Here is a 16739-nt window from a genome sequence, read left to right on the forward strand (position 1 = left end):
GTCTTATCTGTTTAATTAAAAACAACTCATGATTCAAAAAGAGTATCAATAAAAATAATAAATTTGGAAAATATTTTGTGCTGATCGGTAAGATGTCAGCACCCATGATCATATCACATATATGAATTTAGATCTTGAAAATGTCGAAAATTCTGATTCAGTGTTTGAAAAAATCTTACAAAAAACAAAGTATAAGTTTTAATCAGTATAGATTTATTAGACACACTATCAAAGATATCATTCACAAAGAACTTCATGTAGCAAATAATGGAAAACTTGTAGCCACGGTAAATAAAGAGAAAAAGTTACTCCATAAACCTTACCTTACAGTACCTCGGTATGGTCTAAAATCTGTAACCCATACCCTAGTCCGAATTTCCTCTGACCCTGCAACCCTCCTCTTTTTTATTTTGGATATTAATATGTCGGGTTGGGGTCAGAACGATGTGCCATACAAAAAGTTGGAGATTTAGCGGTACCGCGGAGTATTGCCCTTCAACCGCTTGTTGAAATTGTGCATGTTACATCTACCTAGTTCGATTTTTGGAATCATTTTCCTGTATGCTGATACCAAATTTGCTACAAAAATTACATTTATTGAAGTTTCGATAATTTTCCACAAGAGACTCTGTTTTGTTGACGTTTTGAACTGTAATAGAAAGTAGGCGGAGCTTGTTACCTTTTGAACAGAATGGAGCAGAAACGATTTTTAAAACCGGAATCTAACAGACTATTTCAAAATTCCGCTGAAAAATTACGTGTCCGCTACCCTTCCATTCCAAAAGTAACAAGCTCTGCCTACTCTCTATTACGGTTCAAAATGTCAACAAAACAGGGTCTCTCATGGAAAATTATCGAAACTTCAATAATAAATGCAATTTTTGTAGCAAATTTGGTATCAGCATACAGGAAAATGATTCCGGAATCGAACTAGGTAGGTGTGACATGCACAATTTCAACTTGAAATTCGTTACAAGCGATTGAAGGATGATACTCCGCAGTACCGCTAAATCTCCAACTTTTTGTATGGTACATCGTTCTGACCCCAACCCGACATATCAATATCCAAATAAAAATGAGGAGGGTTTCAGGGTTAGGGGAAATTCGGACTACCCATACCAAATATTCCCCGTACCCAAATACTTTTGCCAATTTCTTCATCATTACTTGATATTGCCAGGCGAAAGTTGGTATACATTTACAAAATGACATAATGTTTAGGCCAGAATTAATGATTTTTAAAATGTTTTTTGAAAAAAATTTATTATTTATTCAATTTTTTGTTTTTAAGAGGTCTAAAATGTGTAACCAAAATTCCTGTACACAAAATCAAAGTCCAGTATTTTTGTTATCTGTATAATTTTAATGCATATTTGACATTAGAACATCATAATATTATCAAAATTTTCAATGAAGATAAATTAAAATCACATAAGACTGTGTTTATGAGACTTACACATTTTAGATGTTTGAATTCAGAAAACTGATCAAACACAAAATATTAGACAAATATACATCATTTTCTTGATTAGAAATGAATTGAAACAGACTTCTTCACGTGTCATGCAATTTTCAATTATTAACATAACGTAAGAATGAATATTTTAGCAAACCATTATTTGGCTACGGGAAAAAGTTGGTAATGATATGGGTACAGGTTACACATTTTAGACACTATCCCTTACCTCTGGATCAAAACTGCCTTCAAAGAGGAACTACAGTTACTGAACTGTGTACTATTGGTGCAATAGGGTGCTAGTGCTCTGTACAGTGTGTGTTGGTGCTCTTCACTATTTCACATGCACCACAGTGAATTTGTCTGTGCACATATGTGCATTTATACACTCAAATCCCATTAGACTAGATGAACTAGAATATCAGTTTGGGAAATGTCAGACTTCAGAAACGTTTATGGATTTGGAAACATGTTTCCGATTTCGGAAATGCTTGGAAAGAAGAAAGGTTTTAAAGCAAATTGAGTTTGGTCACTTAATCTGTTATATTTTTACTTACAATAGGTATTTACCTTATGTTTAACAATGGTTCCAAGGTGTTTCAGCACAATTTATTGGTACTATACAGTTCAGCATGTATGTTTTTCAATTTTGAAACTTTAGTACGGTAGCAGGTTGATCCGTCCCCATAGTTTTCTGTCCCCAAATTTATCCGTCCCCAAGTTGCTCCGTCCCCAGTTGATTCATCCCCTGGTTTTCCGTCCCCAAGTTGATCCATCCCCTCTAATAATTATATTGTATCATTTATGTGCATAAAATTTAATGTCATATACCGAAACTTGTTTTTTACTGCTAATTTTATTTATGACCATGATCATCACACTTTCAAGGTAGGTATTTAAATTGAAGAAACTATAAGGTTTTGTATATTTATTTAGAGATGAAGACATGGTTTGTGGCAGACTGTTAAATTTACACATGATACGTTCACAGAAATCTTTACTAAAAAGCAAGTAAATGGTATACAATAAATCTTTAATGATAAAAAAATAACTTAAATTGACTAACTACTTTTCATTTTGTAATGTCATAATTATATGTTATTACTGTAACCAGTACTCAATTAGTTCTATTACTAATAATATTTTATGAACTTTAATCTGTTTGTTTTAAATTTATAAAATTTAAGAAAAGATATAAAGAAAAGGATAAGATAATTTATTTTCAATGTTTATGTTTAATATTTTGTATGAATTCCTAATGCATAATGCATCAAGTTTATGACTGGGGAAGGGATGTATTCACTTGGGAACAGATCCACCAGGGGACGGATCGACATGAAATCCATTAGTGCAATTTTGAATTAAACATTTATATCAAGGAATATTTTCTCCATACTTTGTAGTCTATGAATATGTTTCAAAATACATTAATTGTCAGTTTCTAAGTTTTCCGAACTGATATGTAAGACTTTTTAGTTTGAACATATGCTCTGTGTGCATGAATTTGCATAAAATGTTCAAATAATCATTTCAAAATTATGTATGTCATTTCCGTCAAGAATTTTGTGCCATTAATGTTTCAGACACCTTAAAACACTGTGCATAGGATGTTGCTAAGCTCCTCCCAATAAAAATTATATGTATTTTATGGGTCAGGTGTAACTGAGTGTCTGTATTTTGTGTAACCCAAAACTGACCCTGAGGCAATTAAAAATTGATCTGGGCTAGTGAGATGATGTGTACATTTCTTGTTTCGGGTTAGTTGAATTCTTTACAGTTCTCTATTATTCGGGCTAGTCATTGAGAATTTTGAAGGAAAGGACTGCTGATTGTATTTTTGGAGATTTTTTTTTTTAAATTCGTGAAAAGAAGAATCATGAAGAGATTACTGTACATGTACAAGTCTAGAAGATATTATGATGCTTTTTTCTTAAAAGTCAGTGTCAACTTTACCAGGAACAATGTGTGATAACTGAATTCACTTTAAACTTGGTCACTAATAACTTGTGCTTTTTCATCAATTATATATCCATTTATAAATGAGTGACATCAACATGGACATCTGTTAAATGTATTTTTTTGTAGACTTTTTTAAAATCATACACTGATAATTAAGAATAATTACCGGGTATGTAAGTGTTTTCTTTTTTTAATGTAGATGGTATTAATCGGTCATAATTATTTTTGTGCAAAAATATTTCATTATAGAAAGGCCCAATATCCCTGCAGATGAACTAATGGACTGACATCACAGATTTTACTTGGGTAACACAAATTACCTACCTATGTTTCAATAAAAACTTTTTTATTGTGTCAATCCACAACCAAATGTATTAAAATTGGTAAATATATTCACTATTCTGTAAATACAACTGATTCTTTTCACCAAACATGTATGTAATAAACCTTTTTCATATTCTCAACCTTGACTTCGTTTTATGAAATTTTGGGCAAAGGGAAGTAACTCTCCAACCAGCCAGACTGAACACATAAACAACTTAAATGACTTTATTTTCCTTAAATCATGAAATATAAAGAAAACAGTCTCAGTTTGTCATTTGGTTGGTCTACTTTTATAGATTATAAATGAAGTTGGCACTTTGCAAGAGTTATCGTTCTTGATTTGATTGATTTTAGTTGGAAAGTAGGAATTAGTTCTTCAAATACAGATCTATAGCAAAAAAAAACAATGGTTACATAAAACTATGGTGTATGTAGATAAAAAAAGGCATATTTTGTTTGGTGTTTTTTTTGCATTATGAATCACCTCAGGCCATCCTTAAAAAAAATGTTGGTTTGCTGTTTATCGGCTTACAATTTTAGATGTGAATAGGTAGGTAGGTAAATTTTTTTTCCTGAAAAATGCCATAAAGTGAAGCCAATGTGCTAAAAAAATTGTCTTGGAAAGAATGAAAAAAAAATCTGTATCGGTAGGTAGGTATTTAATGAGTAGGCAGATAACAGCAAACCAACAATTATTTAAGGTTGGCCTCAGTCCTCTGCCATTTACAGTGTCTGAATTTCATATGGAGTGATACTTAAAACTTTACTGATATATTCTATTGATATGTAAATTCACTAAAAGAATTCAATTGATAGATTGTGTACGTAATGTACTTAGCAAATTTTTTTAATTAGATATACATGTACATGATATTTTCTCTCTATGAATATTTCTATATTTTAACCATTATTTCAAAATACATGTACATATGTTTATCACAGGCACTTGGGACCAGGATTTTTTTTAAAATTTTCCTCAAAAATATCATATCATTTTGTTTCCATATTTGAGTTATTATGCATGTTCTCTGACATGTCCGCTTCCTATTTAATGCTCTTTATACTATGCCTAGTTTTCATTTATAAATTTGGAAACAAAATGATTTAATGATATTTTTGAGGAAAGTTAAAAAAAAAATCCTGGTCCCAAGTGCCTGTGATGTTTATTTTGTATGTACACAAATGCCTAGTTAAATGCTTTTGTTCTGTCCACCAGGCTGATACAAGAAATAGCAAATCACTTAGGCTAGCATGAATCAGCTACATGTACTAACATATTACAGACTGTTGTATACATGTACAATATACAGTTTTCAATACTTTCTCTGATTGTTATTGTAGGGTTGGGTAAAAACATTACAGTACCACAAGAATGTGACATTTATTAAAATTAGTGATGGATCTTCACTTTCTATGCTACAAGTAGTTATACCACCAGAGAAAGATACCAGGTAATTTCGTACATTATTGTATGAAATTCACATACTCTTTGCAAACTAGTAATTGTTGTTCAGTGAATCCATGGGTGAGTTTTGTGGCCTAGAATCCCCTTTTTGGTGGGAAATTTTGTTAATGTTGTGCCAGATTGGGACTTAAATGAGCAAGTTATACCCAGGAACCCCTTTTTGTTCAGTCTGTAACAAACTTGTGATGTTATTTCAATTCATCAACAAAAATACGGTTAATCCAAATGATGTAATAAAAAACTATGGCCTCAATGTGAAAAAAACAGTAGGTTTTTTTATTTTGAAATTAATATAAAAACAACCAGCATAATATAAAATAAATCTTCACTATTGAAACAAAGTTACATTAATAATAAGAATCAAACAGTTGAATTTTAGATGAATGTTTCTTAAACATTTCTTTTTATATTTCTATAGTGAAATAACATTTGGCAGCAGTGTTTCTGTAGAAGGAACTTTAGTAGAGAGCATAGGGCAAAGGCAGAAATATGAACTGGTAGCTGACAAAGTAACAGTTTTAGGAAAGTGTCACCCAGAGGTACTTTAAACCTTTGAAACTCTGTTTTGTTTTGTTTTTGTTTTGTTTTATTTGGTCAGAAAAAGAAGTTTCTCATTCCAAATATTAATTTTGCACAAAGATATTTTTCAAGCGAGATTAAAGCTATGATAACATTAAAAACTTCAACCAAAATAGATAAAAATTTACTTTGGATCAAATAGGGTCCATTTAATTGATCTGTGGTCTGAAATGTATACTAATGGCAGTAAAACTTCAGTAAAAGTGAGCTATAAAGTTTTGTAGCAATTTTAGTGCTATATGTATTTATACATGCTATATACTATGAGTAATGTAAAATTAATTCAGAGATAAATAAATACATGTTTACTGGTTTTCTGTGCATTTTTCTGTTTTTATCTAGGATTATCCCTACCAAGTAAGAAATAGAGTTCCAGTTGAGTACAGTAGGGAAATTCCACATCTACGTCCTCGTACCAATTTCTTCAGTAGTTTGCTTCGGCTACGAAATGGTGCTTCTAATGCTGTACATAAATATTTCCAGGTGAATTATAAATACTGTGAATTGCTGAGTTTTTCTTGATGTCTTTGGCTTCATATGTTACACAGAATGAGAGGTTTTGATTTAAATCCTTATTCAGACAAACAAATAAAAGGCTTTTAGATTTTTTTCCCACTATCACTGGTAATGATAAAATCCTTCTCTTTGACTCTTTCAATAGCCCAAGTATTATTTATAGAACGTACTTTCCTTTAATTAGGTAACCTTTTCAGGATGAATATATATGTAAGACTTAAGATGATGTTCATGGAAAGCTAAGGCAGTCGATGAAACATGCCAAAATTTTCATCTACATTGTATTAGAAATCATGAACTCATGTTTTTTTTTTTAAAAATGAATGTAAGTTTGTAATTCAATGAAATGGTAAGAAAGAAAGAAATTACATAGAATGCAAGCAAAGTAAAGGGAGATAATCCTTTGATCTGTTGATTTGTTATGGAAATATATTCTGAGTCATCCACTTTTGATACCAAAAAAAGATCTCTGTTAGTTCTGACATCAGAATGAGTTTAACATTCCATAGGAACAAAAACAAAATGATGAGATAAAATTTACTCTTTGATGCATATATCGTGATCTACCTGGTTTCTTATGGACAAGCTTATAAGGTAAATGGTAGATAATAATTAATCACTTTTAAGACAGATATGAATAACTGAAATTTAGATAAATCATTGATATAATTGAAATCTTTTTTTAACTTAATCTATGGGTGAAGGACATTAATCTCAATCAGTTATGTAAATGCCAAGGAAAATGAATTATTAAAATTTTATTTATATATTGCGCTTAATGTGGAAATTTTTCAACATTCTGAAAGTCTTGTTTTGTATGTGGACAAATGGATAATGATTAAGCTTGCATTTTAATATAAAGTTTAAATAGGCTTTTCTCCAATTCTGAGACAGTGATTAAAAATGCTCCACCCTCTATAGTAAAATGAAGATTTTAACATGCTGCCAAAGCTCGAATGTTAAGATCTTAATTTTACCATGTTGAGTGGAGAAATATTTCAAACCACTGATAATTGAAGGATAATCCATGTATAATTACAAATAAATTTGGTTTGAATAAGTATTGGTTCGTGTCTTTTGTAAGGACTTCTGAACTTTTGTGAAAAAAATTATTTTTGTAATTGGATAATACTTTTTTTTCGTGATGGAACATGCATGTCTATTTTAATTTTGATTTTATTATGCTAACAATTTTCCAGGAAAATGGGTTTCTTTTTGTCCATACACCAATACTGACATCAAATGATTGTGAAGGTGGAGGAGAAGTCTTCACTGTAGAGGTAAAAAATTAATTATTTTCTGACAAATTCTATTACAGTTAGTAAAGATAAACAACTGTAACTGTGTTCTTTTCAGTGGTTGAAGATGACATCAAATAACCATAAGCATGTTAATTCATTGACCAATTGAATGTTTTACAGTAAATGAAAAGTGGTTTCATCACAATCTGTTATCCTCACTTGTTTGTATGCAGAGAAAAAAGGCTACTTTTACAGACAGGGAAACATCACAAAAGAAACTTTTAGTTCATTGCTTTACTGAGTAGTTGATTTAGTTATATGACTCAGTACATGTAATTAAACTGTACAATGTAATAAAATAATAAAAATTTGATATTTTGGTATGGTATCCTTTCTGAGCAACATGTGGTTACAGTATATTTAAGAGTAAATATTATGTAAATATTAACAAACTAATTTATATTCTACCATTTTAGCCAGGTGATAAAAATTTGATACCAGCAACATCAGAAGATAAGAATGCCAATACACAGAGGACATTCTTCAGATGTCCAGCTAATCTGACAGTGTCTGGTCAACTTCATCTGGAAGTCATTACTGGGTGAGTTACCTCCCCTTAGAAATTTTGATACGAGTGATTCAAGTAATTGCGTCAGTTTTATTTTTTTTTAAAGTTTTTTTGATGTTATGTTATTTTAAAGAACATTTTCCCTGAATAATTTTGAAACAAACTACATGTATTTTGCATATGAATTATAATTTGAATTTGGTTTTACTAGAACTTTATAGTGAAGTGGTAAGGTGTTATGTGATACCATTTGAAAAGTTACAAGTCAGTTCAGCCATCTGTCCATCACCAAATGGTTTCCAGATGATTACTTTAGGATGGATCAATGAATTGTTTTAAATTTAGTACCATAAAATACATATTATGTAAAATTTTCAGCAAAATCCAAAATGTGGTTTTCCTGTTTGGCCATTTTGAACGTTTTGCCATCCCTCCTTTTTAGCTCACATGGCCTTCCCTTGGCGTCTGTCGTCATTGTCATTAACAATTTTTCAAAACTCTTCTCCTCTGACACCACTAGACCAATTGGAACCAAACTTGGTATGAATGTTCCTTGGAGTATCTTGCATAGAACTGATGTGGCGATTTTTGATCTGTTGCGAAACATGTCCGCCATTACTAAAAATAGAACAGTGGTCAGACAGTAGTTTTCGCATATATCTCCAAAACTGTTAGGTTTAGCCAAATTTTGACATAGGTAAAAGTGTTCAGCATGATGAGATCTATCTGTGGTCAAATTTTCATTTTGATATGTTTAGCCATGTTGGAGTTATTGCCCTTTTTAGACGTTTTTTTGCTATTTTGAATGTTACTTTCAAAAATCTTCTCCTATGACACCACTTGACCAGTTCAATTAGAACCAAACTTGGTATGAATGATCCTTGGGATATCATGCATAGAACTGATGTGGGGATTTTTGACCCATCGAAAAAACATGGCTGCTGTTACTAAAAATAGAACATAGGAGTTTAGTCTACAACAAATTTATTTGTTAACTCTATAAAAGGGATAGGACACAAGTTTTACCAACTTATGAAGTCTTCTCCCATCAATAATATACAATGCATATATAAGAACATAGGGGTCAGACAGTAGTTTTTCATATTTATCTCCAAAACCGTTAGCCAAATTCTGATGTGGGGTTTAAGTGTTCAGCATGATGAGATCTATCTGTGGTCAAATTTTCATTTTAATATGTTAACCCATGTTGGAGTTATTGCCCTTTTTCGATGTTTTTTTGCTATTTTGAATGTTATTTCTTTAAAAAATCTTCTACTCTGACACCACTTGACCAAATGGAACCAAACTGGGTGTGAATGTTCCTTGGGGTATCGTGCATAGAACTGATGTGGGAATTTTTAATCTGTCGAAAAAAACATGGCTGCTGTTACTGAAAATAGAACATAGGGGTCAGACAATAGTTTTTCGCAAGTATCTCCAAAACCGTTAGGTTTAGCAAAATTATTTCTGTAGCTGAATTGACCCTTATTAGAAGGCTTTCAAAAGTCGTCAGGGATCAAAGTTGTCAGGTGACTCCTGTAAGAGTTATTGCCCTTGAAAGATGAAAAATGACAGATTTTCTTTTTACAGTTTTCAGCCAATATCTTTAAAACTATAAAAGAAAGAAACTTTCTATCGATCTTTATGATAGTCCTACCAAAGTCTTCTTGAGTCAAAATTGTTGGACAAGTTGTTAGATTTATTGCCCTTGAAAGACAAACTTTAACAAGGTAAGCGATCCAGGCTCCTGGGAGCCTCTTGTTTCACCACTACATGGTGTGGTATAACTTTTTATTCCATTGATGCCCTATTTTTGGTATTTGTATTTCAGTGCAATATCAAGTGTACATGTGTATGGTGTGATATTTTAATTTCAAGTCTCAGTACCTCACTGTTTTCATTGAAGATCTTGTTCAATTCTTTGTTTCATTTGACGTAAAACAGCTGTAACTTTGGTGACAATTTAAGATAATGTTCTTTTATTTGTTTCTTTATTTTTTAGTGCAATATCACAATGTTATAACTTCGGTCCAACATTTCGAGCTGATAATTCCTATGACAGGACACATTTGGCTGAATTTTATATGATAGAAGCTGAAATAGGATTTATTAAGTCATTAGAGGACATTCTACAGGTATTAAATATGTATTATATATAGGTACTAGTATTTCAACTATAGAGTGCTGTAATGATATCCTATCCTCTCACTAACTGTGGCATTCAGTTTTACTTCTTGTCTGTCCTTCTGTTATCTAGACTTTTAAAATATTTGTAGTTATTTAGCCATGTGAGTGCATAAGCATTATTACAGGCATTTCATCAGAAAATTTTATCTGATTTATCTGTTCTTTTGGCATGTCTTAATTTGGCATATCTGTTCAGTTTCTACATTTAGTAGCAGTCATGACAAAAATCATACATGAGGTGACACATTCATAGTGATGTTTATTTCTAATTCAGATATTGTTACAGAACACATAACCAGTCTTAGCTGTCCATTGATTGTTGCGCTTATAGACAAAAAACATATTGATTATAATTAAAAGTGACACTTTACAAGAGTTACTGTTCTTGGTTTGGTTCTCTTAAGTAAATAACTGTATACAGAAAGGACTATAGATATATAAAAAATATAGTGTACATATATATCTAGATTGAAAAGGGTGGTATTTCTGCATGTTGTATCACCTCTACCATTGATATTGAATTTTATACGGATTAGTACTTTTGAACTTAAGACAATATTTCTTTTAATGTTGTTTTCTTTCAGTGATGAGAAAGATGAAATAGCTTATTATCAAAATTAGGAAGTACATGTATAAGTTTATTTTGACAGTTACTTAGGTGATTTTGTTCTTTGCTTCTGCCCAATTCACATTTAGATTCACTATTATACAGCATCTAAGATAGAATAGTTTCTGTAAAAGGGAGTCATGATATTCATGCTAATACCTACTGAAAATTTTGAAAATATACAAAAAAATGCAAATAGGCTGAAATTTAAAACTGGGTTATGGAATCCCTGACAGTAAGGACAAATTGACATTGTGATCAACATGCACTTATTCAGTAATATAACCTATATCATGTATTGTTCTTGGTTTTAAGGTGATAGAAGGTCTGACCAAATACACAATTAAAGAGGTTCAAAATACATGTGATGAAGACCTACAGTTTTATTATAAATATGTGGCCGACAAGGGTCATCAGGTAAGAATTATTTCTGAGTGAAATGTTTTAGAGTCAAATGTTAAAATGCTCATCAATAGACAACTAATCAGTCTGTATATGCTTTACAGTGTATTTTCTTTTATAAAAGAACTACATGTATTTGAATTTCCAATGGCAAACCCTATTCTTCTTGTACAGTCTTCTGGAGAAAAAAAAACTTTGTGCTGGAGGGTTGCCTTATCCAATGGTTGTGAAAATACAGGAATATATATATGCAAGTGAAAGTCTAATTATTATTTCCCTAAAACAAAGTCACATAATAAAAGTTGATGAAACATAATTTTATCCCTGCTCCAGGGGTGTATATTAGTTTCACATTGTTGGTCATTATCTATTTTCTGTCTGTCTGTGTACCATATCATGAGATTGGTCAACAACAATTTCATGTTTGAAAAATATTAAACCATGTTTGATTTGGGGAGGGGTATCACTATCAGGCTCACTGAGTACTTCTTTGAATGGTGTTTTAGTTATCAGTGCCAAGCTGGTTGATATTCCAGCTACAGTACTTTAAGATGATTTTCACATTTATAGTTTCATTCAATCTAATGTTTTATGTATGATTCTGGCTTATCCTAATTTGCACTAAAATATTGATGCGTATGTTGCAGTCGATTGTCCAGAAAGCACTCAACAACTCATTTACCAGGTAAGATATCACTTCTTTTAGGCTGATTTTTGCATAGATTTCTCAGAATGTTGATGAATGGGAAATGGTACAGGCCTGCTAAAATTTTATGAAAAATACTCTCCTGGATTTGAGGGATGCAACAGTAACTGGATATTTCAAGACTAGTAGTTGAAGCCTGATTGGTTATCTTAAGTATTATTATTTTTATCATTATTATTATACAATATTTGTATAGGATATTATATAATATAAAGTAAACAATTACTCTGAGAGCTTGACATGATACAAAAACTTATTTTGATTTCAATGGCAGAATGTCATACACAGATGCTGTAAAGTTACTGGAGAAAAACAACAAACATTTTGAATACAAGATTAGCGTAAGTTGTAAATCATTATTTCCTAATGGCAAAATTAAATTTTGGTATCAGTTTTTCTATAAATCATTGAGAAACCAGATACACAAATTGGAAATTGGAAAAAGTACAATTGTTTTTCAGGCCATTTTGTATGAAAACTGCAATGAGAAAGGGAGATATCTTATATACCTTTTTATTGTCATAAAGAAAGATGACAGTGCTTTTAACACTGTTAATACCCCCTTAAAAAACGATACGGAAAGTACTCTGTTTATGATTATATTAATGTTGCAATAAAAAGAGACAACAAAGGGCCTGAGCAATGAGAAAATATTTTATTTTACCTAAAAATTGATTATTTATAAATATATTATAGTTACTTGGTTTTGAATTTAAGCAAACTTATTAGGAAATGTTATATTGTGATACTTGAGAAAGAAATTATGTTTTCTCCAGTGCAGAAAGATGACAGATCTATTGTTGTTTCAGTGGGGAGAAGATCTTAAAAGAGAACACGAGAAATACCTAGTACAGTACAATAACAATTTACCTGTGTTTATAACAGACTTCCCAGCATGCTTCAAGCCATTTTATGCCAGGGTAAATGAGGATGGACAAACAGTAAGTTATGACTTTTTCATCTACTTCAAACGATTCTATATAAGACTTAAAAAAAAGACAGGGAAACAAAAAATCTGTCCCTTGCCTGTTTCACATCACAGATTTCCTTCTCTGAATCATTTTAAATCAGGCTAAACAAAGAAAAATATACATTAAGTAATATGTTCTCCCTATATTTTGGATATTCAGAAAGGCACCATTACATTTGTAAACCTATTAACCTTAATAATTACACTTATTGTGAATATTATTAAAATACACTAATTTCATTGGATAATTTGCTTTAATGAAAGGCTTAAATGTGCTTAAGTCAATGCTTTTAACACTGAAAAAATATAAAATTGAACAATAAATTTTTTAATGGTAATTTTCAGTGGGTGGTAAAGGGTTATTTTTGTGCATTGTTTTTGGTGTATTTTTATTTTCTGTTCATTGAGTTTCATTTTATAAATTTTCTGTTCATCCATACAAGAGAGTGTTGTTGTGCAGCGTTTCCATTATTATATAATTATTGTTCATTGTGATTTACAGTACTTACTTTATGTACATGATCAAATTTTTACAAAATTAAAATGCCTCAGAAAAGAGGTTTGTCCTCATGGCTTAGATTGGGACACCATATTTGATTGAACTGACTTTTGGAAAAAGTTGACCACCTTTAACATGTACAATACTATATTATTTCATTTAAATGATTGAATCTTGCATATAACTTTCAAAATCAGAAGAACTTTGAAAAATATGTTTGCCTTATTTACTGTGCACCAGGATTACAGAAAATTCTGTGCATAGTGAAATCGTTCTTTTATTGTTCTTCTGTGCCTGTATCCCCCTTTTACCAACCTCTTAATAGGGGAGACTTTGTTTTTTTATGTCTGTGTTACAAAGAATATAAAGTGTCATTATATGGAAATAGATTATATACCCCTGTTGCTGAGGCATCATTTTATCACACTAATGATATTCCCTATTTGAAGGTATCTTCTGTTGACCTTCTTGTACCTGATGTTGGAGAATTAGTTGGGGGATCCATGAGGGAAGAGCGATATGAAATATTGAAAAATAAACTGGAACAGAATAAACTGACAGAGAGTCTCAACTGGTAAGTATTTACCTCATAGCAATGACTGTTGGACTTTGGAAATTGGGTATTGAGTTATGAGTTTGATTTTTTTAACAACCTGTTCAAACTATTGTTTTCGTTCCCTTTTTTGTTCCCACCTTTTGCTTATAACATTGCACTTTTTATCATTTTACGCTATTGTATGCCCACCTGTCCTATCTTTTACCCATTCCAATGTTCTATCCCCAACTTGTCAAAACCATGGGATGGAATTCAATTAAACTTTCACATTAGGTGTTCTTTATTACTTGGTGCCATTGTCCACCTTCTATTTTGCATTTCCATCTGAACAACTTTTGTGCATTTGTCTACCTTTGGGACCATCTTCCTATCTGTTACTCCGCCAAGGCCACAGAATGTATTTCTATAGCAGACTAGCACATATTCTTGGTCATTTGATGCCATTGTGCTCTTCTTATTTTGCATGTCCATCAGAATGACTTTTGGGATTCCATGATACATTGACTGCTATTATTCATTGACCAATGTTTGGCAGTCTTATCACAGCTACTATTCATGTATACTAAAACTATAAATAGGAATGCCATATCATGGGATTTGATTTTAAATTTTAAACTTCCATTTTGACAAATTTGTATATTGACAATATGGTTTCTGGAAAGGGGAGGAAGGCATCCTTTACACGCACATTTTTAAAGGTCAGTCTATACAAGATTTCCACCACATGACTTATAGTTTATATTGATTTGTGGTTAAGATATCAATTTGATAACCATGTTAAGTTTTGTTTTTATTTATTTACTCAATATTTTAGGTATTTGGAACTAAGGAGATTTGGTACTGTTCCTCATGGTGGATTTGGAATGGGATTTGAGAGACTGCTTTTATATATGTTAGGAATTAAGAATATAAGAGAAACAATACCATTCCCAAGGTGGTCAGAAAACTGTAAACTATGAAGAAAAAATAATATCATGAAGAAAAAATAAAATTATATTGTTACTAAGGCTGTCCTGAATTGGTTATATGAGCCATTACAGTAGTGTATTCTAACCAAATTATATGTGTCATTGTTACATAATTATCTTATCTGACTGATTTGCTACAAGTATGTAACAGTTAAATGTTTGTTTTCTGGGGGTGTATATAGAAAAGACAATGTCAAAACCTTGAAAGCACAATGATGAATAGTTTTTGAAGAAACTGTATTATATATAAAAGGGGACTATAATAAAAACATGATATTCATAATCTGGGAACAAACCACTAGACTTAGAAATCAGACTTTATAAAACAACACAAATTAACTTAAAAGAATACACCTAAACTTCTGACAGTGAATTGGCAACCTAGACTCAGCTGAACACATGGTTACCTGGTGCAATGGTAGGGTAAGTGTATGAGTGTTGGGCATCACATGAAAGCAGATACTTTCTGTTACAAAACTGCAGTAAGAGAGTATCCGAGGGTACCCAGTATTACATATTTCAAGCTATGAGTATTACTTGTATGGCTCTAAATACCATTGAGGCAAGTGAGGCAGTTGCCTTGCTAAAAATTTCGATATTGATTATTTTTGTGTGTTTACTTGTTTCTTGTAATTTGAATTCAAAACTGTCATTTTTTTTTCTGTCTCGACATTATTTCTGTATTTTGATATGGTTCGTTTTATTCTTTTTGGATATAACTGTTCGTAACTCAGCATCTCACCAGAGCATGTTTTCTCAATCACATTGACCTAGTAAACCTGTAATCAATATGGATCTCTGGCTGAAAACAGTTTCCTGTAGAAAATAAAAAAAGTGATGCAGAAAGTGAGTATTTATTCTTGATAATGTATACCATTCGTGATCACAACAGGTGAAGTTCCGTCATTGAATATTTTCATTGGAATTAATCCAAAAACTTTGAATAGACTGACAAAATAGAGTACTGGGGCCCGGCACATGAGCAATTTACTCCTTGTCGGAGCCGGGTTTTTTTTCTGATTGACTGCCAACTGCTAAATCAGAAAAAGCACTGGACACTGAATCCCAAAAGGTTGTAGTTGTCTGTCCTGTCTGAATATTTATTTCCTCATTTCGTTCTTCAAATAAACAAGGTATAAATACTCCAAAACCAGCATGTATTATTTTTTTATAGGTGGAAAACGACTAAATAATGTACAAATACACACACACACGAGTGAACGAACTCTACATGCCTGTGTATATGGCATGTCTACATCATGGACTTAATAGTTTCCACAAAAATGTATCCAAATTGCGAGAGGAAACAGTTCTTTTGGACCATAGTGTTGCTTTATCTGACAAATGAAACTCTTATAGACATACACAGTTTATTAAGGTGAGAGCTTATGATGGAATTTGAAATAAGCGTTTTAAGGCCAGTTTAGTATTTGTGGTGAGAAAATCTGGGTAGACAGTGGTCTTAATAATAATGTTTAGTTGTTAGTACCGCTACCACGTCCCTCTTTCTTTGGGATGGGAACACAAATCTTTTTATGTAAGTTGATAATAGTCTGGTTGGAATCAAGAATGAGAATTACGCTCTAACATCGATTAAAAATGAAAGAAATGGATTGACAGTGGGATTTGGTTTTATTTCGTGTATGACTAGCCATGAATTTGCTTTAAATTCACAAGCCAATTACTCATGCTCTGACAAATTGTATTTCCTATACTTTGTCATAAAAAAATTATCA

General features: G+C 31.6%; 1 protein-coding gene across 3 annotated transcripts; it reads left to right on the forward strand.

The window, feature by feature from the left end:
• Window positions 1-78: 78 nt before the first annotated feature.
• LOC148604372 (asparaginyl-tRNA synthetase-like) lies at window positions 79-15041 on the forward strand. 3 transcript variants are annotated; one of them, XM_088549177.1, is made up of 14 exons: window positions 83-287; window positions 3665-3721; window positions 5081-5190; window positions 5623-5743; window positions 6126-6266; window positions 7499-7579; window positions 8017-8141; window positions 10111-10243; window positions 11218-11319; window positions 11952-11989; window positions 12285-12351; window positions 12820-12951; window positions 13929-14053; window positions 14850-15041. In XM_088549177.1, the coding sequence occupies exons 3-14, from the start codon at window positions 5153-5155 to the stop codon at window positions 14992-14994; spliced, it is 1248 nt and encodes a 415-aa protein (XP_088405303.1). In that variant the 5' UTR covers window positions 83-287; window positions 3665-3721; window positions 5081-5152; the 3' UTR covers window positions 14995-15041. The 3 variants fall into 3 exon arrangements, with proteins under 3 accessions (XP_088405302.1, XP_088405303.1, XP_088405305.1); XM_088549179.1 differs by lacking the exon at window positions 83-287 and adding an exon at window positions 2639-3213; XM_088549176.1 differs by lacking the exon at window positions 3665-3721 and having other exon boundaries at window positions 79-287.
• The last annotated feature ends 1698 nt before the right edge of the window (window positions 15042-16739 follow it).

The sequence above is a fragment of the Perna viridis genome, chromosome 10, assembly GCF_037379345.1.
Source record: "Perna viridis isolate PV_CMFRI_1.1 ecotype Kerala chromosome 10, ASM3737934v1, whole genome shotgun sequence".
In the NCBI taxonomy this organism is placed as follows: Eukaryota; Metazoa; Mollusca; class Bivalvia; order Mytilida; family Mytilidae; genus Perna; species Perna viridis.

What these genes read in the sequence shown, in the direction of transcription:
- LOC148604372 (XM_088549176.1), top strand. Translation starts at nt 141, where the DNA reads ATGTCGAAAATTCTGATTCAGTGTTTGAAAAAATCTTACAAAAAACAA. An exon ending in ATGGAAAACTTGTAGCCACG is followed by an intron (nt 288 to 5,080) that starts GTAAATAAAGAG and finishes TTGTTATTGTAG; the next exon opens with GGTTGGGTAAAAACATTACA. An exon ending in CATTAGAGGACATTCTACAG is followed by an intron (nt 10,244 to 11,217) that starts GTATTAAATATG and finishes CTTGGTTTTAAG; the next exon opens with GTGATAGAAGGTCTGACCAA.